The sequence below is a fragment of the Sebastes fasciatus genome, chromosome 2, assembly GCF_043250625.1.
Source record: "Sebastes fasciatus isolate fSebFas1 chromosome 2, fSebFas1.pri, whole genome shotgun sequence".
NCBI classification, from domain to species: domain Eukaryota; kingdom Metazoa; phylum Chordata; class Actinopteri; order Perciformes; family Sebastidae; genus Sebastes; species Sebastes fasciatus.
The window spans coordinates 26,203,893-26,230,279 of record NC_133796.1 but is presented as its reverse complement, the minus strand read 5'-3'; the positions used below and the strand labels follow the sequence as shown (position 1 = coordinate 26,230,279).

Sequence of the window (26,387 nt, the reverse complement as noted above, 5' to 3'; positions counted from 1 at the left end):
TAATTAAAAGAATGTAATTCTTCTAAATGAGTTTGTATACATATTCCTTTAGAAAATTATCACAACATATTAATGATTAACGCAATTTTGCCTAAATTTTGAGATTTTCTTTTTGGCTATGACTTCATTTAAAGTCTGCACGATTCTGTGTTTTGGTTTTACTTTGGCGTCATCTTTGGTGAGCGGAGGTGCTTTTGGACACTTTCTAGAAATAATTGGGCAAACAAGGAGCACAGTGTCTCTGTTTGAAGTAGGTGTTTGCTGCTGAAGCTGGAAATGTAAACCACATTTCTTCCTGTACCAGGATATTTTTCTCAGAAAAGACCTGACGGATGCCGGATGTTTAGAATAACTTGTTTTAGATTGAATCACAATTGTGTTGAATTAATGAAAGACCAAGAGAAACAACATGTACATTATTCAGGGGAAATCCTTTGGATTGTCTAGTAATACTAGTTATATTTAATGAAACAAATGTAAGTAAATGTACACTGTACTTTATGGCCGCAACTAACGATTATTTTCATCATCGATTAATCTATTGATTATTTTGATTAGTTGATGGTGAAGAATGTTGATCAGTGTTTCCCAAAGCCAAAGAAGACGTCCTCAAATGCCTTGTGTTGTCCACAACTCAAAGATGTTCAATTAACAGAATCCTTTTTCTCCTTCAAAAATTACTCAAACCGATTAATTGATGATCAAAATAGTTGTCAATTAATTTAATAGTTGACAACTAATTGAGCAATCGTTGCAGCTCTACTGTACTTATAAAGTTATTTGTCTGGACAACTGTTTTATTTCTAGAGGTCAAAGAGAAGTCTAGGGAGGGATGTCAATCAATTAAAATATTTAATCACGATTAATCGCAAATTAATCATACATTTTCTATCTGTTCAAAATGTACCTTAAAGGGAGATTTGTCAAGTATTTCATACTCTTATCAACACGGGAGCAGTCTAAATATGCTTGCTTTATGTAAATGTATGTTTAAATTTATTATTGGAAATCAATTAACACTAAACAATGACAAATATTGTCCAGAAACCCTCACAGGTACTGCATTTAGCATAAAAATATGCTTAAATCATAACATGGCAAACTCAAGCCCCACAGGCACAACAGCTGTCAGTACGCTGACTTGACTAATACTTGCCCAAAACTGCATGTGATTATCATAGAGTGGGCATGTCTGTAAAGGGGAGACTCGTGGGTACCCATAGAACCTATTTACATTCACATATCCTGAGGTCAGAGCTAGTATGACATGGTTGGTCCCAAATGATTCCTTAGGTTTTCTAGTTTCATATGCTTTTCAACCTAACTAAAAATCGCAAGTTCAACTTTTTCTCATTTAAAGTTTCTCAGTCAAGGAAATTACTAAATGACACACAGTTCAAAGGACATCTCTTTTAATCTTTCTTTAAAAACGTTTTCAATTAGATAGTTTGGACTTGAAATACATGAATATGCAACAGCAGAGCAAGGCCACCAAAGATCCAAACAATGTGTGAGGGAAAAAACAAGGATGAAAATCTGAGTGAGAGAGAACAAGAGATCTGGGAGGTATACTATGGCCTGAATTTGGGGCTGTTTGGTTGTCTTACATGAGCTCCAAAAGCCAAGCTGTCCTGTCCTGACAGGTTGACACCATCATTTACTCATCAGTTCAAGGTCATTTCACAGATTGATGGATAAGGCCGTGGGCCAGGGGAGTGGCTGACAGCGGGGCCTTGGGCCCGTTGTTCGGCTGTGTTTACTCTCTGTTGTCTTTGAGCGGCACCCCATCAAAAGCCAGCGTGGCCATTCTGGATCCAGCAAGAGGGAAAGGGGGAAAAAAAATATGGGGACAAAGAGAGAACAGGAGGAAGAGGTGGGAACGGGGGGAGGGGAGGAGCGATGAGCTGTCTGTGGCCTGAGAGGAGGGAAGGGCCCAGGGATATGACTGATTACAGGCGGGGTCAGAGTTCAAGGCCAATGCCCAGGCCCCAGCTCTCTGTAATGGGGCAGGAAGGGGGATGTGGGGCGCAGAGAGGGGCCGCAAACAAGAAAGGCAGGTCTGGGTGAAAGAAAGAGAAGAAAAAAGGAAAAAAAGAAAAGAAAAAGAAAACCCTTTGAAAGGATTCTGCAACGAAATGTCCAGGTCTGTGTGGTAGCCTGTTCCTTCAGATGTTGGCCATTAATTATAAAACACACCACGGCGCTCACACACACACACGCACGCACGCACGCACGCACGCACGCACGCACGCACGCACACACACACACACACACTTGAAGCATGTTCTTTTCTTTACTACACAACTTAAACTCTCTCTCCACCGGTGAATAAGGATCCTACGTTTAAGTAAATTAGAAAAGCGCTCATGGGATCTTTCTTTCATATCTTCATTCACCTCAAGAGAGAATTTAATTTCCGTCACCATCAGTTGCAGTATCACTTTTAAAACAACACAGGTTGGATTTCCACCTCGCTGTAATTACACTGTCTGATGTGAGATCACAGCTTGTACGTGTTGGATGATAACACACGTCAGCTTTAAAGACTTTAGACTGAGGCGAGTCCTTATACGTAATTAGCAACAGCTCTCACAGAGGCTTCAAATAGCCACAATGGCGTGTTTTACAGGAGCCTGGTCAGCAAGGGCCAATAATGAACGGGGTAGCAATAACGTGTGCAAGCATGTGTGCAGGTGTGTGTGTGTGTGAAGAGACACACAGCTTCACCCTGAGCATCAACGTCTGTTTACTGAAGAAGCCAATCAGCTCTTCTCTGACATCACCGCATCTCATGCAGTCCTTCACGTAGCCGCGTCTTCCTCGTGTGTGTATAAAGGGGTGCAACACGTCTTTGAATTTTCATGTTTGATTATGCGTGTGCACAAAATGAATGATTGCATGCACCGCAGGGCTATTTGTGCACACGCAGGGCTCACTTGCTTTTTGATTAATGTGTGTGCATGCGTGTGTGTGAATGAAATGTACAATCGATTCCCCTTCCTTCCCTTGTCCGATTTGCTTTTGAAGGTCAGCGTCATGAGAGATGGCTGAGGGGGAGAAACCTCAGCATGTGGATATTTTTACACAAACACAAACACACACACACACACACACACACACACACACACACACACACACACACACACACACACACATACACACAGTCATACCCACCACAAACCCTAATTAAAATCTCTCTGCTAGGTATGCTGCACTCACTGAATATACAAGCCTCTCGTAGCCGACAGAGTATGTATATATATAAGAACAGGATCGTTGTGCTGCCAGGAGCTGTTGAATATCATTTGCATATCATTACTTTTGTTTTGGCTTGGTTCAGGAGGTAAATTGTGCCCTATGCCACATAATTTTCCCTCCTTTCAGGACCTCCTCTACACTAGAAAACAGATCAAGTGGCCTTTTCAGCTTCAGGTAAAATTATGAATTTTCCAAACCGACCTCCTATAAAATTGGATGTAACACAAAATTTACGGGTGGCTATTTGTTTCAGATTTTTTTCAAGATTTTTTTTTTAACATGTAAAAAAAAATATATATAAGAATATAATATAAAATATAAGAAAACTAAAAAACAATACCCAGCAAACATATACAACAAACTCTCGATAACAACATAATAGCTCAGTGGGAGAGCATGTTGGCCTCTAATCATACAGTAGGGGTTGGAGGTTCAACTCCTGGCTCCTTCAAAGTATGTACATGAGATGTAAAAGTAATGTAATGGACAATCATTCAAAAGTGTCAGCTAGGTCAACATAATCTAATCTAACTGTAGGAAATGCATTTCCACTAAATTATGTTTTGAATGAGGAAACATGTTTATATTGAACAAATCTGAAAACTGTTCACTGGCCACGCAAAATATTCAAAGTGGTCACGGTTAAAGGCGGGGTCGGTGATCTTGACTGACTACCAAGAGCATGCTAGATTTTTTATTTTTTTTAAATGATCCAACCGAAAAAGCCCAGCTCAGTGTTGCCAACTCTTTTCCAATGAAAGTAGCAGCATTAGCTCCAAAAGTCACTAAATCTAGAGAGAAAGTCGCCAAGTCAGCAACACTGGCAGTTCATCGCTTTTTTGAAGTTTGACCTCACTGTATAAAATGACCTGTGATCCAAGCCGATCTCCTTCTGTGATTCATCACACTTGCATGATTGGAAAAAAGAAATGTTGCACATAGAGCTGAGATGATTTGTCCATTAATCAATTAGTCGCCAACATTGCCGACATTTTTAATAATTATTTTTTTTAAGCAAAAATTCCCAAATGACTGGCTGGTACTGACTTTGCAAATGTGAATATTTGCTGGTTTTCACTGAACTTTGATTAAAGTACAGAACTACATACATTTTGGTTTTGGACTGTTGGTTGGACAAAACATGTCAACTAAGGCTTTTGGAAATATTATAACGTTAGACCAAAAGAATAATTTATTAATCCATCAATGAGGAAAATAATTGTTAGCCCTTGTTGCGAGTGAACACAATCCAGAAAGCAGATCCGTTTACTCCAAAACGTATCTGGCATAACAAATCAGTTGTATATAAATATTTTGTAGGAGACAGGGTTAGATAACAATAAAGTAATATTATATTAGAGACTGCGATAGTGAATAAGACAGTAATGTATCCTACTACTCACCTCACAGTTCAGTGCAAAAAGATGCACATCAAGCTGCTCTGTTCTGTAAATGGCTGACTGCATTTCCTGGTCAACTAGCTGAGTTTATGAGATAATTAGCTAATGGTAGATCTCAAGCTGAGGCCTGCCTCCTTAACCAATCACAGAGCGGGCTTCGTGATGCATGAGATCCACATTATAGCACGTCTATAGCATACACTAATGGTGGCAAGTGGAAAACGCTGTGATTCTCTGACCACCCACTCTATCTTCCTCTCTCTCATTTGCTCTTCCTGCCGACTCATCATTTCTCTTTTGACCACCCGTTCATTTTTTCTCCTTTTTTTTTTTCTATGTCTAAGTGTGGCCTCTCATTTATTTCCTTTTCTCTCCTCTTTCCTCCTTTGTTAGTCCCTCGCTCCATCTCTCTGACTAATATAGACTGGTGGAGGCAAGTGGGAGTGGAGCAGTGTGCGTGAGTGATGGAGGTGTCTGCTCCCCTTCACTCACTGCTACCGAGTGCAAGTATTGATTTTTTTGGGGTGCAAATTCAATATATTCACTTCATACTTCTCTTTTATGAATAATAACAACATGCACGGATGGTTTGCTGCCAGGGTCAACTGGAAAAATTTAACTTTCAGCATGCAGTAATGCACAACAGAATTTACTCATTAACACATTTGCTGGATGGATAGTAGTTTACATTCACACCCAGCTGTACTAGCAACAGGCCGGACACACATGTTTGATCCTTTCCAAGCAATGCCTTGAAACCGCATGCAGGAAAACTGCTGATCGTGACATGTCATCAGACCGTCCAACATGTAATTACTCCTCTATATTATCTCTAAGATAGCACTCCACTGACTCATACGGCGCTGTAACACACAAATCAGTCACTGCAACATGCAGCCTTTACAGTGTGAGGTACTGAGAATGGTAACTAGCAGAGCTGGTTGCTGGGTCCTCCTCATGACATTCCTGGGGACTGCCATGGGAAAGCCTCCAACATCCAGTCAATACGCTGCTCGCATACAAAGGCACAAATAAATTGAGGCTCATGTCTTGGCAGGCGTGAATTCCAGCAGCTGCCGCATTGGAAGCAACAGAAACGCAGAGAAATTGAACATTTGATGATGCCAATGATCAGATCAAGGCAGTAGTTTAATACTGAAATCCATATTACTTCTGCGAGCTGGGTCCAACTTTGTGAGGATACAGTGAATGCCGTCATGGATGGGAGGAGAATCTGCGCTGTGTTAATGACAGTTTACATTATGTGAGGGCCTACATAATGGCTCTTTTTAGGGCCCGAGCACGAAAGTGCCAGGGCCAAACGGTCCCTGGCACTGAAAGTGCCAGGAACCTATTGTTTTTGTGGAGATTATTATTCTGCTGTGCAATCACATTTTTGAGGGGCTTAGGATGCTTGAAAACTCACGAAAATTGGCACAAACTTCAGAGCTTTTTAGAGAAAATTACAAAGTACTGCAGTGATTGGGCTCGGGCGAGGCCAGCTGGCTACACAGCGCCCCGGAATGTGTGGAAGGCCATAGTTGGGACATAATTTCTCCGATATTCTCGAAATTTGGTACCCACATTGCTCTCATCATTTTGGACATATTTTCTATTAGTTTTCATTAGCTTCGCCCAACCGAAAGTCGGACATTTTGATTTTGTTTGTGAAATTTATATTTCATGCAAACGTTTTTGAACTCCTTCTCCTATCAGACTTGTTTCAAATTTGGTTGGCATAACCCTCCGGCTAACGTGACACTAAATTGCGAAGGAATGGTCAATACCTTGAACGATGATGCACAGGTCACGTGACAATATGCCATTTTAGGCATTTTACAGGTATTTTTTTCTTTTTCGGAACTCCTCCTAGAGGATTCAACAGGTCCATCTCAAATTTGGTCAGCAGAATCTAGAATCTAACAAAGGCTTTATATAAAGGGTGGCATTTTAGAAAGTGGTGCCAAAATCCCTCCAAGTCTCAATCCTGTTGCATGTGCATATGTAAAATATATGAACAATAAACATCAGGTTTGTACATCAGACGTAAGCACTGCAGAAGTCTCAAAATACATGATGCCAAGAAAATTGGCAAGAAAAAAAGCAGACCTCTCCTTCGCTTAACACTACAAAAGCTTAAAAAGGGGCTGTTTTGTAGAAACACTAATTCTGACAGTGTCACCAAAAACTGAAAAAGATAAGTTTCACCAAATTATTTACTGCAGGCTTTTGTTTATTGCTTTGTTATTTTTTCTGCACCCTGACGAATCTGTGGGTATTCCTGTATATATGATCAAATTTACACAAGAATACAAGGAAAAGTAGTTTTTTCTCACCTGTTGTTGTTCCTGAGTTTGACGTGTCCCCCAGGCTCCAGGATCTGCCCGTTCTTCAGCCAGGTGAGCTGCGGCTCAGGCTCACCCTGCGCCTGGCAGGTGAAGATGGCGGTGGTGCCGACGGGCCGAGCGATGGACTGCGGAGATTGAACAAACTTTGCTGGAGCTGAAAGAGGAAGGAGACAGAGAGTCAGATGTTAGAGAGAAACAAACTGGAAGAATTGAGCAGGATCAGAGAAAGTATCAGAAAGCAAGAGATGAAGAGGAAAACAGAGCAAGAATTAAGATAAAGAGAGAAAAGGCAAGAGAGCGAGAAAGGGAAAATAATTGAGCCCACCAGGTATGCAGGCAGCTGTCCTCTATCATAAAGAAGCAGCATTATAGGTGTATGGTATAAATACTGTTGAAAATCTATAATTCAGGGTCAATTAGCAGGATTATAAGAGACACCAGATCGATGCAGATAAAGGGAAATAAAAGAGAGAGAGAGAGAAAAGCAAGAAAGTGGAAGGAAGAGAGCAAGACAATCAACCATAGCACTACTTTGGGACTAATGTGCTTTAAAACAGCAACACGTTTGTACAGAAATAAAGTTATGCAGTTTATAGTTTCATCATAATCTGTCTCAGGCTTCCAGCTCTGGTCAATTAGTGGTAATAACTTATTCATATGAAACAGTTTTCTTAGCTGAGAAGGTACTTTCTTTAAATCACAGAGTAATTACAGTTACATCCGCTGGAGTTTCATTTCTGGCTCGGTGTTTTTATTTGAGCTGACAGACAAAGAGGTATGTGGTATCTCCTCTGCACTCATTATTGTCCCAGCGGTTATCAGTGATTTGATAACCTGAATTATTTATGCCCATATTAACTAAGAAAAAAAATGTTATGGTAATTATAATATATCTCAGAGTCATCACTCTGGTAGAAAGCTGGAACACTAGGCGTATTATGTTGCCTGTTATAAAAGAAAAAGCTCAGCTTTCCTGCTTTTCCTTCTGTCCCGATCATTTAACTCATCATTACCTGGTGGGACTGAGCAACCGGAGTCAAATTGTAAAATGACATCTTTAACACAGGTGCTGGTTAGAATAAAACATCAATTCTGTTGAGTGAGTTTTTACATGGAGAAAAACCAGTGGGCAACTCAGGGTCTAAAAAGTGAAGCCAATGCTGAGGTGCCTTAAACCTGCATTCTTTCTAATAGCCAGCAGGGGCGACTCCTCTGGTTGCAAAAAGAAGTCTGAATGTTTAGAAATTCTATGAGAAAATGACCCTACTTCTCACTTGATTTATTACCTCAGTAAACATTGTAAACATGAGTTTATGATCTCAATTGCTAGTTTCAAGTCTTCTTCAATACAGCATGATGTTCATTTAGTAAATTATGGTCCCATTTAGGGTCAAACAGACCATAAAGCAGGGGATGCTTTAGGGCGGGGCTACCTCTTGTCGCTATCACGGCGTTGTCCGGTCTGGGAGTTGTCCCCGTTTTCGTCTTACAACTTTAACCCTTTCACTGTGTGTTTTCAGTTCATGAAAGTTAATTGTAACATTTTGGTCACCTAAAAATGACTTATTCAGCGTTCGGTTGTGCTTAGCTCCACCCTCTCGTGTCACTTCCAGTTGCAAAACAACAAGATGGCGACAGCCAAAATGCCTAACTTGAGGCTTCGCAAGTGGCACTCCACAAACCAATGGGTGACGTCACGGAGACTACGTCCACGGAGACTACGTCCACGGAGACTATGTCCACGGTGACTACGTTCACTTCTTATACAGTCTATGAGAAAAACCAGGATAAAAACAATACTTGGGTGTTTCTCAGCTTCAGGCCCATTCATTCCTACTCAAGACATAAATCTTAAAACAGGTCACAAATATATTGTTTCATTTTCTTTTTAAAAGGCTCAACAATTCCCTAAAATGCTGGGCACTGTAGTTTTTAGCCAAAGTTACTCAAACTGGACTAAATGGTGTATTTGTTGGGGACTATTTCCAGCTGCGAATTTGGTGCTTTAGTGAGTATTTACAGCTGCAGTGTATGTGGGATTGACTGCAGTGTCCGTGTTCACTGAAATGAAGGAACGTGTCACTAACAATTGTTTTTGGACAACAATGGAGGTCTATGGCACAGAGATATAAGTTATATCAGCATTCAGACAATACTTGTTGCTAGGATGGATTTATTGTTGGTCTTTTCAAGGGATTTGTAAACAATAAGAAAACGACTGAATAAAACCATCCTTATCCTTTAATGCAACAGCCACATTTTAACCATTCAAATACCTTTATTTATTGTTTTTCTGATACTTTGTGCAGTTTAATATTTCCCCCCCAACTGTTCTGTCCTCCCTCTTGTTCCCACCCTAATAGACAAAATGTTGTCTGACACTTTTTTCCCCCCATAGGCACTTGATTGGAGGCTGCTGACAGCGTGTGATGGTCCGTTCATTTATCTTTCCCTCTTTCCCGGCTTCATTCTCTCTTTCGCTCCCACTCGACTTGTTCTTTGAGGGCTGTCTTAAAGGTGAAGGTCAAAGGGAGCTCGGGAAGATATTGATTTGCACCTGTAAGGGTGTGGGTTAGATCATCAGCACGATCCATCCATCTTGCTCTTGTTTTGGCCTTTGGGCTGTCACACTTTGACTCCTCCTCCGGTCTTTGTTTCTCTTATCTGTCTTTTTGTACCCCGCAGGAGCCAAAATGAACCCAATTGATTTGCTGTATCGGTACATTTGTTTGATGTGTGATGGTTTCATGAGTACTCTCGTCTGCATTAATTAGAGTTCCTGGCCGCTGTACTCCTTTTCTGAATTGATAGCCATTGACACCCTCTCATATTCACAGAGGTGTCAATTGGCTTATTTATACCAGACTAAAGCTGCGTTTCCACCGAGCAGTCCAGTTCAATTCAGTTCATTAGAACGGTTATTTTTGCATTTCCATTAGCAAAAGTTGTGGATGGTACCAATAAAACCACTCCATTCTTGGTACCACCTCGGTCGAGGTTCCAAGCGAGCTGAGCCGATACTAGAAGGTGGAGTTAAAACACTGCAGACCACAGATTGGTCAAAAAGAATCGTCACTAGAGCAACACAGGACATCCTTTACAAACCCAACATTTTTAAATAGCCAAACTACCATCGATAGCGACCGCAATTTTTTAATTCACTTGACCCCAATTTAAAAAAAAGGCAGCTTGCAAAACTACACCGTACACTATGCCGTACAACTGACGAAGTGTAGATGGTCTTCTGTTTGGTTGCTGTTGAAATGATTCGACGAGTGTCCTGTTGAAGATGATGTCACGGCCAATTCACGCGCTGTCGTTGGGGCATCAGCTGAGATCCCACCTACACTGAGGGGGGACTATCTGCAGTGGAAACACAGCTAGAAAAAAGGACCTGGTACCAAAAGTGAGTCGTTGAGTCGAGTTGAGCAGAGCCGTGCCATGCAGTGGAAACAGGTCATAATTCTACTAATAATAACTCTTCAAGGATTTCTTATAATGAAATCTGGCGTTAACGGTAAACCTTTGTTTCCACAAATCAATAACAAAACCCAAAGACATTGATGTAATTAACATCCATGGCTTTAGTCTCTTTGTTCCTGCTAGGGTAGGGGCTTGTGTCAACTTGACAGGCAGATAAAATGAAATATTGATCAGGATCAATACCGCTATGGGCTGAAGCAAAGTGTGGTCCATCTGATCAATATGTGAGTGAGGCAGATGCTGAATGTTTCCTGCTAGGCGACAATTAAAGCACCGGGGGCCACCCACACCTGGCTTTGTCCCATTGGTCAAAATGCATCTCTCTAACCGACCATCAAACACTCTCATGGTGCTGGTGACAACACTCGTATGATGAATAATATAACAGAACTAAACAGAATAATAACAGATTGAAAAAGCATTTTCAGAGGGCAACTTTAAAGGACAATACTAGTTTTCCATGTTATAGCCCATTAACGATGAATATAATTCATATAATTACATACAAAATTAGAATTATATGAAGACTTAACATTGACAATGTGTTTTATAGTTATATTACAATATTAAAATACCCTACATTCTTATCTTAAAGATTAACTGGACTGAATTAAAACCATAGAGGTTATACCTGAGTTGCAGCTTTGCCTTGTTGTGACATTGAGAGTCTCTATTCATACCTCATAAAGTCGGCCTTGTTGCAGGGTTACAATCTGATCGTAACCTGCCACCTGTAGTTAAAACCACCTAAACCGAGACCAAATCATGAAGAAGACCAGAGTGTATCGAGACCGAGACAAGACCAAGACTTTGTGGGGTTGAGACCAAGTCAAGATGAGACCGAGTCAAGACATAGATCAGACCAGTGTGAGTCACACACTGCATGACACACTTTTGATAAAATGTACAAACCATAAGAATGTTCCTCAAATTGACCTAAAAGATCCACATTCCCGTCAAAACACTCACAGATAACAAATGAAGATTCCTCTTCATTCACCTCTTTTATTGCCATATATACTGTATATATGTGTTTGTACAAGTGTTACAATGAGAAATGTCTTGATAAAATAATCAAAAGGTATTGCAGTGGTGAATTTTATGCGAGGGAATTCCCTTTGGTTTCCTATGAGCAATCAGAGTAATGATGTGAACAAATAAATCAGACAATGCACAGGCAATTTAGTGATATCCCTGCAGAGCCCTTGTTGTCTGGGACTGTGACAAGACCGAGTAAAAATGTGGTCGATTCCGAGTAATACAACATTGCCCGACACAAAGGCCGAAAATCACGATCTTTCACTTTATATCTTCTAACAATACGAGTTTCATATATTTGATGAAAATCTGCAAACCATTGCCATATACGATCCTCTGATTTACCTTTGAAGGATACATTTATAGAATGGCTCGTTTCAAACATGCGGGAATATTCATGACTATGAAGTTCATGCCAACTCGGTCTCTAAACCGTCTCCCAACTGATTCTTCTGAGCCCCATCTTTGATCATAAGTTTCCCTGTGGATGCTGTGCTCAGTGCCTCCAAACTAAACACATTCTTTGTTCCCCCTATCTCTAAAAAGCAATTTGCCATAAAAGATGTAATCACATGTGCCTCAACGAATACAGTACATGATTTTTTGTCAGTGGGGAAGGGCTAACATTGGTAAAAACCTAAAAAGCACTTTAGTGACCACAGTTGATGTTACAGAAATAAATACTTCTTAATGTGATGTTGTAGATTTGTTTTGCTCTAGGGTATTATCAACCAATATCAATGGCATCAAAGTTAATACATCCATTTTATCATTTATATTCTCTAGGGCTGCCCCCTTAGTCGATTAGCCGGTCGTTTTGGTTTTAGTCGACTAAGATTTCTTTAGTCGATACATTTTTTTCATGTTTTTTTCATGCTGAATGACTTATCTCCAAGAAACTTATGTGCACATCTCCGGTAAACACAAGATTTAAAGTGGTGCTTTTGTGTGATTCTTTGTGGAGAAACTCAGTTTCACAGATCTGACAATTAAATCAACTAATCAATTAGTCGACAAAATCGTATGAGTGTTAGTCGACTAAGAATTTCTTTGGTTGAGGACAGCCCTAATATTTTCCTCTCCACCTGGCTGACATTGTTGAGGATTTGAGTAATGATGCTGTGATTGGTTAGTTGGACTCATGGGCTGTTTGTCCTCTCCTGAGGGGATCACTGACTCTTTATGCTGTGCTATTATTGTCTGTAATGCTTGGTGGAGTTATAAAAAAGTGCTTTCTATCACCCTTGTACGCCTGGTGCATCAGAAACAAACATTTTTACTGTTGCTTGGCAGATAGAAAAACACTCAAAATCAAAACCATTAAGTCTGACAGATTTGTGCCACCCACTTGTTCAGAATTTGGGATTTAAATTAAAGTCCACCCACATGAAGCACACAAGAGATGCAGGGGCAAAACACTCATTGCAACAGACGCAACTGCAAATGTTGGCTGATAGGAAGTCGGGGAGGTTATCATATGAGGGTGCCTGCACAGAGGTCCATCCCACAGAATTTACTTTATCACCTGACCGCAGCTGTATTTGGGTGCTTTGAGTTTCCCACCACGCCTCCTTCCTAACCTTTTGAAAAGAGCACATTCCTTTTATCCAGAACTCACCTTGGACCACCAGACGTCCCTGAGCAGTCCTACGAACCCGGGTCCCTGGCTTGTTAGCAGCGCACACGTAGACCCCTGAGTGCTGCACACCAACATCGGAGATCATCAGGTTCCCCGTGCCGAGTACTTGGATTCCCTCCACACCGATAGGACGGCCGTCTGCAAGGGGAAAAGAGAGAAAGAGAGCAGTTGAGAAAGAATTTATGTAGGGCAGCAAAAAAAGGTGTGCACATGAACAGTATGTGTTCATGTTAGGTGTGGGTGAACGTGGTGTATGTACTACAGTAAAGGTCAGAGTGGGCTTAAATTGCCAGCAAGAAAGACTAATTAAATGTATTGCACGTTTACAGCCACACTTTGACAGAGGCAGTGCTATTTCTGGCCCTGCCAGAGGTCAAGGATGCAGCTTTCACAGTGAAGTGTGTGATTCTCAGAATTGTAATGTCTTATGACGAAGCTGCCAGTACAACAGACACACGGGTAATAAAGAGAGGAAGGTCACTGAGTTTGCTGTGTGATGCTGTAATTAGTTGCGTTAACTGGAAACTTGTTGTCAGAGCGACATCCTAAAGAGTAAATCCATTATCAGCCTTTTCTTTTAATGTTTTTCATTGTAAGAGCAGCTTCTCTAATGGATGTTCGGTTAATTAACACTTTTTTTCTTCATGCCTTTGTCTGACAAAGACTTGGAGTACATTTGCTTTTAAACAGTTACACAGCAGATGTTGCCGCCGCCACTGGGGGACCAGAAACTCTAACTGCTAACTTCTAATCTCCTATCTCCTTATACAATCCATAGCTGCCTCCTCTCTGCTCTCGCTGTACTTACATGATAAGCTCACTCGTTCCTGTGCTCCCTATCTGTCGTCTCCACCCCAACAATGACTCCAGCCTGCCTCTGATATTAGCTATGGGGCCAAGGGGACATTTTAATCCCATCTATGACTTCCATCTGCAGCCTGTAAGCCTGTATGGTCCAGATTTGATGTGTTAAAAGGCCAGAGAGGGAGGCTTGGAGATGGGCACCGTGACGGACACATGCAGTGGCACAGATACAAACCATATGGTCACTGGTCAGGAGTGTATTTTTAGGTGTACTCTCATATCTTTAGTGCAAATCATTAAAGCATGGGAAGGTAAAGGGGCAAGGAAAACTTTAAATGACAACTTGTACTCCTGCATGTGTCAAAACGTAGCAATATAAACAATAAATATAGAGAAATAAAGGGATTAACAACGAAACCAAAAATGACATCTGACAAATTAACGACAAAGAGAATAATCATGTAATAAAATCAGCGTAAAGCTGATGTGAAATAGGAGTTTTGGGATGCCCTTTAATGTTTACTGGTCCTGCACTGCAAAAAGCAATCATCATAGCAAACATACAGTCCCTTCTGGATTTTTCTAACCAGATGAATAAAAAAGCTCTTGTCTGAAGATCTAACTTCTCTCACAGCCATTAAATCCATTACAAGTAATCAGACGTAAGATGTAATCTTGTGGTGATGGATTATGAAGAGGACAATATTAGTATTTAATCATGACAAACTATTCAGATGAAATAAATCACTACTTTTTTTTCTGCGTATGTCATTATGACGCATTTCATTACTATTTCTGCGTTTTTCCATGATCACTAATTTCTCAGTCCATTGATCGTTTGTCTCAACAAAAGCAGTCTTGTTCCTTTCTTGCCTTTTTCTACTATATTTCTTTCTCTCTCTCTCTCTCGCCCCCTCCATCAGTTTCTCCCCGTCAGCCACTAATTAACTTAGTGTCAGCAAAGAAAGAGCACAGAAGCTAGTAGGCTGTGGTGCTATTGAATGCATAGCAGTAAACAAACTCTGGCATTAAGGAGTGACTGATGCGAAGCTATCAGATTAATTATGCAGCTTATCCCAGCCTCCCTGCCGTAATCTAATACATACAAATCCCATCGTGTTAGCATTTCATTCTAGCGACATTGTGTAAGGCAATACCCTCAATCTGATTATGCCCAACTGCTTGGGAGGGGCGGCAATTTACATTTGCAACAGCAAATCGGATTGGATAATAGGTAAAGAAAACAGATACCTGATTGAAAAAATGGTCACGACAGACTTTGAGTGATAGTCAAGAAAAAAACGCACGTGGCGGGAGGGGGAAGCTAATCGTATCTGTTTCAGCACCTCGTAGCAATTACTCAGAGGCTCGCGGTGCTTCGATGGAGGTTCAACTTCATGAGGAGACAAAGCATGCATTTATCAACACAGAGTAGAACATAATGTTTAGCCCCAAGGCCTAATGTTGAATCCCATTGCCTCATGTATACACAATAGATGCTCCACTGTATCAGTGTGTATGCTGTGCACACATGCACATAACACAATGCAGGACGGATCAAAGCTGTAAAGAACATACAAGCACACAAGGACACGAAACACACACGACCCACACAAAAACACTCAGATTTCATATGCATGGATGCAGACTGCGATTGTACTTCGGCTCAGTGACACATAATTCCTCAAACACAAATGCACATGATGAAAAATTCAAACTACATGTATGCACATTCTGTGGGCCTTTCCTTTGATACGATCAGGGATTTATTCTCACCTAGTCTGCTCCACGACACGATGGGCCGAGGATATCCGGTGGCCACGCACTCCAAGATGGCGGTTTGGTGAACAGTGAGGGTGAGGTTTTCTGGACCGACCACTATCATAGGCTCTTTGTAAACAGATGACTGAGAGCCTGGAGAGGGGAAAGGGGAGAATAAGATGGGAACGAGCATGATGGATGGCATCCTTTAATTGGATTTCTCCAGAGTGCTTTAGCTCGATATGCTGCTATCTCTTGAATCAGGCAGAGGAACAATAGAAAATCTTGGGAATATGCTGGGTAGATAGCCCGCTCGTGGTATGTAGATGTGAAATATAACTACCTGAAACGGTAAGGAGTGCCTCAGTGCTGTGTTTCACTCCTGCACTGTTATGGGCCACACAGCAGAACTTTCCGCTGTCCTCCTCACACACTCCTGTGATCTGCAGAACACCTGTAGGCAGAAGGGTGTACCTACGAGACACAAGACAGAAGGAGACAAATACGATGAGACCTGCTAAATGACCGATAAAGTGCTGCCATCTCTAATGAGTGTCAGGTCGGGATGTGGTTTGGTCCAACCTCTCGTCCTTGGTGTCCACCGGACGGCGGTCTTTTTCCCAGCTGATGACAGGCTCTGGCAGACCGTGGATCTGGCACTGGAATCTGGCCACACCGGACTCCTCAGCACGCACCGACTCTGGTTGGACATGGAAGTCTGCCATAGCTGTAGAGAGAGGGAGGGAGGATATTAGGTCACTCATAACATCACAACACAGCTACAGGGCAACAAGCCCGGCTGCTTACAGGAAACAACTATGTCTGTACGATATAGTATATATCTTCATAAAAATAAACCACATATCTATCAAATCAACTATGGAGAGTGGAGAATTCTCCTGACACATTTATGTTGTCCTTTACCATTTTGGTCATTATGTCTGCAAGGGTAAAGTATACCGTCACAAGCTGTGTGAAGTGCCAATGTCACAAGCGTGCATTCATTAACACATATTATGGAAAAAGATAAGAGATGATGATTCACAAGGTGTGAACACAGACTGCCTGAAAAAGACCAAGATCAATGTGGTATTTCTGTATTTAGGACGCAAGCATCATCTTATAACAGCGCTCGACATAAAGAGCACACTGCTCTCTTCACTCATCACAGTACTCACTTGCTCGGGGCAAGTAAAATGCCACAATGGGCTAGTAAATCTAGCAACTCACTTGCTCGATCGGGCAAGAGGTAAAAAATAATTAAACACAACGTTTTTCCGGAGCTGATGATGGAAGTAGCTAAGGAGTGAGCCATCTCGCTTCCTTCTCATCTCTGTTGAGAGTTGCACATGCATAGTACGTATGCATTTGTGCAATATGCCAATGATGCTAAATTACTAGTTCTCGGTGTAGTAATCTACCCTGGAACTGCAGTAGCTGAGATTTGAAATTCATAACATTGTACGACCTTTTGTTTTTAATTTAAGAAAGTTACTTGGTGACGGAAGGCAGCTGGAAGAGATGTAGAGTATATTTCTTACAAATATATAGCTATAGCTTCTTTTTTCAATAGGATTATCTGATCAAAGCCCTACATTTCTTAGGAAACTTTCTAAAAACCTTCCCTACAAATGTCATCATGAGGAAACACATTGAAGTTATAGGAACAATTCTGCTCAAGAGACGACGTGACGCATGTACAACTGTGTCTGAGTCATCCGTTGCTGAAGGTGATCTCTACATAAAGTATGGACTATGTATATAAATATGGATTTCCTGCCGCATGTTGACATTTAGTATGTAGGCCAGGCATGTTTTTAAAAATGAATGCTAACACAGACAAAGACAACACACATACATCGCCATATAGCAAAAAAACAGTATCAATATCCCTACAGAGAGCCGCATTCAGCTGCTCTTCACATATCTACTGCCGGTGCCGACAGAACAAAAGCGTCAGCGAAGGTGGAGCCAGCGACAAACTCAATTAGAGAGAGGCCCTCTGCTTCCACAGTTCTCCCACCTTCTTCAACACAAATGTACTCATTTAAATGTCAGCCATAATTAACTTGGACACAGGAGGACTTCTATGAACACTGTTAGCATAACAACAGGGACGGACCCCTTATTATTTCATAACCTCCTGCTCTCCCCAACCTGTAGCCTGCATTAATTCATTGCTTTCAGGACTAGCAGGAAGTAGGCAGCACCACTCAGGAGGCTTATTTATGAGTGAGACATGCTTGGCTGTTGTCTGTTTGTCCTTCCACTAGATTGTGTCCCCTTGTCTTTATTCTGCTGATAGTGAGTTCAGTTTGTTTACAGGCTTATCTTCTGTTTCTGCATTTAATCTTTTCTACTGACAAACCATTCGTATTTGAAAAGGGTTGATAGTACCGTTTAAAAGGTCTGAATTTAAATGAAACCAAACCGCAAACATTCTTGTTAATGGACAAGAGGCTGAGAGAGAGAGAGACACTTCATATGTGGCAGTACTTTAGACCAATGTGGCTGCATCAGTGGTCTAACGCTGTGATTATACCATTTCAGAGCTTAATGAGAAGCGTGGCATTCTCCAACACGACTTGACCTTAGATCTCGGATGAACGGATGTACGGAGCTCTGATGAAAATTTAAACATACTAATTTAGTATTCTTCCAGTAGTGACAGCTCACTCTCCCTACGCTATGTGAGAAGACATAGCACATTCACTTTCCATTTCCATTGTTTTGTCTCAAGATAAATCATGCCCCAAAAAATCAGACTGTTACTCAGCATGACAGATTTCTGGGGCTCATATTTTTTCTTTTTGCCTCTCTCTACTATGAGGCCACACTTAAACAGCTGTATATCTTACTGGGGTATTTCAGCCTAAGTGCCTATCTCAGGGGCCCAACTGCAATTTTTCCACCTGGGACCCACAACCTTCTGGCCATAAAACATTTTAGGCCAACCTCACTGTGAAGCATATATGGCTTAAAAGTCACAGAGAACATCAGCAATATTTTATCACCAAACCACTATTATAGCACATATACAGCTCTTTACATGTTCTTTAGATGATAACCGTTTCCTTTTACCACAGCGAACTGCAAGCCCCAGAACATTCTTCTCTTTCACCTCCATTTACTTAAGTTGTAAAACACTGAAAATCATTGAAGACTTGTCAAAAGTATCAAATTATTATATATTTCACAAGTGACATAACAGAATATTGGCCCATAAGAACATTTTTATGGGTTCTCACTTCTTTTCGAGAATGAGCGCTGCTGACAAAAGCAATCAGCAACACTTTCTGTCTTGGCCTATAGAGTAGCATCAAATTAAAACCCTGAAGGCACCGTCACTGCAGAAAGGTTAGGAGTAGTGAGACAGCTAGAGGACTCCTCCGTAACACAACACAAAGAAAACAAGTAGCTCTCAGAGTGACTGATATGATTAAGGAAGACGTTTGCTGTCTTGGAATACAGTCTCAAATGAAGATACACACATGCACAAACACTGCTGTTTGTACTGTCCATTAGGGGTGGGGGAAAAAATCGATACAGCTTAGTATTGTGATATTTTGCGTGGCAACATTGCATTGATACACGGACATCAAGTATTGATCTTCTTCTTCTTTTCAACAATCTGACGTCCCGCCGGCAATGACAGTACTGGTATCATATAAAACTAGAAAACCTAAGGAATCAATTGGTACCAACCATGTCTTACTAGCTTGTCAGAAAAAATGTTAAATAACGCTCCAAAGTTACACTAAATTTTGTTGAGGAAAAACTGGCATGGCCATTTTCAAAGGGGTCCCTTGACCTCTGACCTTAAGATATCTGAATGAAAACTCTGAGACGAATGGAGTGAAACAAAAAGATAAGAAATTGCAATATATCGTATCGCAATACTCAGCATATCGCAAAATGTTTAAAATGGCAATAAGATTGTATCGTGACTGTTGTAAGAGTAGCATAGGTCATTTGGAGCAGAGCCAGTGCGTAGAGTGTGTGTGATGTAGGAAGTCAGTGGTGAAGCAAGAGAGCGACGGAGAGCAGCGGCGACGGCAGCGAGTAACATTATCGACTCCGGCCCAAGCAGGAAAAGTTAACAGTGTTTGGTTTGTCCGTTCTGGGCTACTGTTGAAACATGGCCGGTACAACATGGCGAACTCCGTGAAGAGGACCTGCTCAGATATGAAGTGTTCATTCCAATGTAACGAAAACACAACGATTCTTACTATCAGGTGATTATACACTGAAGAAAACATACTTACTAATAACAATTCCCTAATTGTAACACACTGGTCCTTTAAGTATGGTGATAATATCGTATCGTATCGTATTCTCACCCCTACTGTCAATGTGTACTGGGAACACTGGCGGGGACATGGAGAGAGAAACAAAATTGCACTTGAATGTTGAGGAACAAAAGGAGTTAAAAAGGAGGACCGGTGCCTATAGGAGCTTTCTTGTGCATCTCTGCCAAGTAGTCATGGTGTCCGCTGATCTGGCTGTTGTGTATGTGTGTCCGCCGACTCAACCCCCCTAACGGGCCCCACCCTTGGCCCTCATGCATAAAACATGGTTTCTCTAAGAGGCCCACACCCCCGCGACTATCGACACACTCGTAGAATCAGACACAATCAGAGAAATCACAATAGGGTTACATATGCAGATAAACACATACAGAAGCAGAGAGACTTGTTAACCGTCTGTTCTGGATGTAGAGGAAAGCAGCTGTTCGTAATCTGCATTGTGAGGGTGCCTTTTATTGTGCGAGAGGTTGCAGAGTCAATCTAAAGTGATCTAGCTCAGCGACAGCACGTGCATATAAACAAATGCAAAGAGCTGCTTCAACAGAAACAAACAACTATATCGATTCCCTTTCGACGTGGCAGGGAAAGAAAGACACACATGAGGCACTCTCACTCATCCCAACACCCAAATATACTCCTCTTTTTTTTCACTCTTCCTTTGCTAAGTGTTGACAGACACTCACACGTGATTAAAGACCGTCCACTACCGGCATGACGCTGCTGGCTTAAATGGAGCAGGTCTAATTACTGTAATAAGGAAGAGAATGGTCGGGGGCGCATACTAAAAAAAAATCCATACACAAGTGCACAGGGAGAACATTCGTAGCTCCTTGAACATATGTCTGACGGTTCCTCTGTGACAAAAGAAGAATGAGTGAGGGAGTAATATGAGGGAAGGTCACGGACAGGAAATGTGAAGCGCGGTGATTTAGACGGGTAGTTGAGCTGTAAATCAGGTCTTGTCTAAACTCTGGTCATGTAATAATAGCCAACAAGTGAGTTGCACTGCCTGAATGTTTTGTTTCACACTTTACGACCAAATTGTTCAAGAAAGGAGTCATAAACAGGCAGAAATTAACAGGAAAATACGTGTTGAAAGTCAAAATTTCACATGCTGAAAACTCACAAAGACACACAAAGGATGAAATATGACTCCCAGTGCTGATGTACTAGTACCGATTATTGGGTTCGAGGGCCAATGACGAGCTAAAAGGGCAGTCGATATTGATGAATTTCCCCATCCTTCAATTCCACACTACTGCTCATGTAAAACAGATATTTAAAATGGTGGATTTTCTGTGTTTTCCATACGAGAGGGAACTCACATTCATCTAATGAAGAAACGTAGATTAAATGGTGATTATTTGAATGACCCCTGGTTGCATAATTTTTTTCTCCTAATGGCCCCAAAGTAATGATCCATCTCTTTAATGCTCAGTTAAACACACACAAATACTCAACAGAGAATAATTAACAAGGTGATTAAAAGCCCAAACTGTGCCGTTTTCTGCGGCGACTCCTGCTGCAGTGACCAAATCAGCCAATCTGATGAGACATTTCAACGTTTTTTTTTCCTGTGCTGGGGATGATTCATTGATGCTACAGAGGTAATGATGCCAGTAGAGGGACATGCATCCTACAGCACCACTCAAACCTGCAGCTATGGCGTAAAGCTCCAGTGAACCCTCATGTTATAATGCCATCTCCCTCCCTCACATCTTCCCTTGCCTCCAGGCCACCCCCCCCCCCCCCATCTCTACTGTACATTTCAAAAATTTGCTCTGCTCTTCGTCGCACCCCTCGTCCCGCCCCCATGAGCCCTCTCAGGCCTGTGACATCATTAAGCACATGTTGTTCAAGCAGCGGTGATGACTGCCGTACCCGCCCCACCCCCACCTCGGTAAACCAGTAAAATAGAGATGAGGCCCATAAATAATGGAGATGGTGTACGGTGCTATTCCAGCGTGGAGAGCCCACACTTCAACAGCCTTTAAATAGGCATCCCTGAAATAGCAGGTCCCTGTGCTGGGACCCTAGAGATGGCATTTTAATGCAGATGTGATATTTTATTGGCTCCCTGCCCCACTAGGCCCCCCCCCCCCTCCACCCTCCACCCCCCAACCTGTGCCCAAGCCTGGGCACTCCTGTGATCAATCTGCTGGTTCGTGGTGCGTGATGCTGATCACCTACGAAAGGAAGGGCTGCACGTGCGTGGGCGGTGCTCTCTCTTCCTCTGACACACATTAATTCCCCTCCTTTTAATGCGTTGGCACATCAACACCTTCCTGTGTCAGTACCTGCATGAGCCAAAGCATCATATGAGCTGCATATCTGTCATTCGCGCTCAGCTGGCAGATGTAAGGATGTACATGAGAACAGTAAAGCTCAGGAACCAGACCTATTGATCATTTATATTAAAAGCTCTCCAGCCCAATATATTTGTAATATGTCTTATGCAGCATGAGCTTACAAGCATGCTTTATTGTTATTTTTCTAGAAGTTCAGAAGATGTACATTTTACTTTGTGATGTTTTTCTGTTGTATCAGTCTTTACTCAACAAGCACATATGGTGGTCCAGTACAAACGTTGCCTTTACATGTTGTAGGTAGGGCTGGGAAATAATGCAATATGATAAGTCATCGTCTCTCAATGGAATCATATCGTGGTGATATATATCGTGATATCGTGATACACAATTACGCCATCTAAATTGATAATAACAAGCACGAACTAACTAAAATTTCTCAGAAAATCTGATTAAATGAGAAAAACATTCGGTACTTTTCATTTATCAAGTATTTAATTCACACAGGGGTAAAGAAAAATAGGCTTTACCGTGTTGTTATTTCATATAGACTATTTATTGACCAGAAAACATGCTATGTTGTGATATATATCATTATCGAGACATGAAATGACCTATATCTAGATAGAAGAATTTTGCCATATCGCCCAGCCACTAGTTGTAGGCATGGATTGTCTATTTGAATGCAACTAAGCAAGGAATTATGCTTTAGACTTTGGTTTTTAGAAGCTTCTATATAAGCGAAAAATACATTTGAAGGCGTTAGATGAAATGTCAGGTAATCATTAAAGTCATTACAACATCCTGATGGGGCCATGAATGTGTATACCAAAATCCATGGCAAACCATCCAATAGCTGTTGAGATATTTCACAAAAAAATAGAAATGTCAACTTCATGGTGGTGCTAGAGGAAAAGTCAGGGGATCACCAAAGTTATTAGGATTCATCCTCTGGGAAACATGGATGCCTGTGCAAGATTTCATTTTAATCCAATCCAATGGTTGTTGAAATGTTTCAGTCTGGACCAGAGTGGTGGACCAACTAACCAACATACCCATTTTCCCAACCCAACATGGGAAAAAAAATAATAACTACTAATAAAAACTACCTATATGATAACCTACTGTATATGGTTTTAAAAATATCAATATTGCATGGTGTGCCCTTGTTCCAAATGAAGAGAGATGAATCTGACGCACAGCAAGAGTCAAAGTCATACAATGCCATCGAACACCAATACATCGGTTATTTGAGCGAACACACAGATCAGCTAAATGGCAACCGAAAAACACATATATCCCATCCACTTCCACTACCAACCTAGTCTTTCCTTCGCGTTTTTCTGCGATTTCCTTCTATTTGACTTCCTAAGCTCACAGCTGAACATGACAGATTTTCTCACTTCTCCTGCTCACATTACAAAATAGCTTTGACTGGAATTGAATGGCCTTTTCTGCTCGTGTTGCAAGCTTGTTTGCATTCGGCTTTCCCGTTGTGTGATTGTCCTTAGTCTGTTGTGTTGATCAATACTGTGGAGCTGGTGTGCACTAAGTTAAATATAGTAAGATTGATGGCTGCTATTAGGGCTCCCTGTAGAAGGTGGAGGGAGCAGCAATGCTACAACAGTTACCACTCACAATAACGCTCAACATTCCTTCTCCGTTTAACCAGGAAGTTAATGAGAGGCAATGATATGGAGAAACCCCTGTACATTGTAATGCAATCAAACATAACAGTTCTGTACTTAATGCTACCACAATGTAAAGATGAGAAATCCTAAAGGTGTTCAAAATCATTCAAGTTCGAACATCTACATTTCCAAGACAACTGAGCAAACTCGATCCGCTGATGATGACAGTGCGATGCAGTCGAAAGCTCCAGAATGAGTAAGAGGAAACTGTTCCACCAACTACGTTTGTAAAATTTAAACCGTATGCTAATTTTTGGGGCTATAGTTTACCATTATGTTGCACTGAATTACACCTGAATTGATTAGTCAATTAATCATTAATTATTCAGCAACTATTTTGATAATGAATCACCTGATTTGTTTTTTAGCACGATTGCCACCCGTTCCAGCTCCTCACTGCTAGTTTTCTTAGTCTTTTATGATATTGTACTAAATCTCTCTGGGTTTTGAACTATTGGTTGGACAACTACAATAACCGCCTCACGTGTCATCACTTCATAATTTTATGCTATTAGACATTTTTTGTGAAATTGTCATAATTTGCATATGAATTCTTGAGTTATGGCCAAAAATGTGTTTTGTGAGGTCACAGTGACCTTGACCTTTGACCACCAAAATCCAATCAGTTCCTCCTTGAGTCCAAATGGACGTTTATGCCAAATTTGAAGAAATTCCCTCCAGGCGTTCCTGAGATATTGCATTCACAAGAATGGACTGTATGGACGGACGGACAAACGGACAACCTGAAAACATAATGCCTGTGGCCACGGCTGTCGCTTGCATAGAAAAAAGCATAAAAAAAGCTATTTAATTATGTCAACTTGGACTTTAGAGAAATTGTGATGTGCACTTTTTAGTATTCTTAGTACTTTATGGAACAAACAATGAATCAATAAATCAAATAATCTACAAGATGAATCGATGATGAACATCATGAATTGCAGTCCTATTCTGGATTGTGCAACATCATCAAATATTAACCTCCTTCATACAGTAAATATAGTACAGTATATCTTGTTTCATCTGGTCAGCATTAATTACATATAGCAGTATCATATTATATGATATTGTTACTGTAAACCCTTTGGTGGTTCAATAACATTATACATTTGTCTATATTCATTAGAGTCATAGCAAACATGATTTTACAAACAACAAACACTGAAACAGCATAATGAGACAGTGTAAACATTATCAGTGTAAATACAAAGTAAGCTATCACTTTCTCGGTATCAGCTATTAGTAGAGAAGCAATTAAGGTAAGAAGATAAAAGCTTTTTTCGTCACACAAAGAGAGTATGATGGGAGGGCACATTGCTCACTGTCTAGTTGTTTTTCCCCTCCTAACCTCTCCACCCCAGGGACAAAACCTGGGCCTCCTCTGGTGCCCAGCTCTGTGCCTGTGCCTCCGTCACACCCCTTACCCTGCGCCACCTCGAGCCCCCTCCACCCTCCGCCACACCCCATCGTCCCTCCGGCCTCTGCTCCTCCCACTCCAGCACCCCCAGCCCCTGGTAGCCCCACATCTCCGCACTAAGCCTCCTACACTCACTTCAGCATGCAGGCCCTAATTAAAGAGAGACCCATTAAAGCACAACAGATGCTGAAAATTAAGGGATTATTTAAATGATTCCCAGTCGCGGCTTGGGTAAGATTAGAGACAAGCGAGAGAGTGACAGAGCTGGGGGAGTACAACAGAGAAAAGAGGGTTAAAATAATAGACAAACCACTGCCATGAAAAGTAGCATTTGATTTGAAATTAACTGCCAGTGTTTCTCTTGTCGGTGTCAACATTGTTGATATTGTTTCCTTTTTTTGTAATTTAAAAAAGTGTTTATTAAGTGCTTGTGCATGCAGAGACTCACAAGCAACAAAGAAGGGATTTCATGTGTGAGAACAAAAACAGCGGGCCTTTTGTAACATTTAAGGACTAACAGGGCGTAAAACTGCATACTCATTAAACAACTTCAAACATTCCCTAGTGATAATCAGACAGACAAGGCTCAAAAGGGCATCCTTTCTACTTTCATAAGACCTCACTATTCTGGTTATTTTCCACACTGCCTGTCACATAATCTACTTTACTCCAGAACAGGGGTTTTCAAAATTTGAGACTGGGGGAGTTTACTTGCTTATATTCGCTCAATTCCTGGATGTCATTTGATCCCATTGACATTCAACAATTGAGCCAATATAGCTTAATACTGGGGTTTGACATAACTTCAGACTAAACCAAATACATTAAAGTCTGTCCTAAGCAGTGGGCAACCTCCAGGTCTTAAAAGTGAAGTCATTGATGAAGTGCCTTAAACTTGCATTCTTTCTAATAGCCAGCAGGGGGCGACTCCTCTG

General features: G+C 41.2%; 2 protein-coding genes across 2 annotated transcripts in view; both read right to left on the bottom strand.

Annotated features, from left to right (window-relative positions):
- The window catches only part of tmem276b (transmembrane protein 276b), a 179,404-nt gene that overhangs the window by 4,697 nt on the left and 148,320 nt on the right, over positions 1–26,387 (bottom strand). The gene's annotated exons all lie outside the window — the stretch shown is intronic.
- igdcc3 (immunoglobulin superfamily, DCC subclass, member 3) overlaps positions 1–26,387 on the bottom strand; it is a 71,066-nt gene that overhangs the window by 12,449 nt on the left and 32,230 nt on the right. Inside the window, exons 3-7 of the mRNA XM_074615991.1 lie at positions 16,314–16,458; positions 16,075–16,205; positions 15,747–15,884; positions 13,146–13,304; positions 6,995–7,160 (exon numbers count right to left, since the gene is read on the bottom strand). Of these exons, the coding sequence (XP_074472092.1) occupies positions 6,995–7,160; positions 13,146–13,304; positions 15,747–15,884; positions 16,075–16,205; positions 16,314–16,458 (739 nt within the window). The remainder of the gene's footprint in view (positions 1–6,994; positions 7,161–13,145; positions 13,305–15,746; positions 15,885–16,074; positions 16,206–16,313; positions 16,459–26,387) is intronic.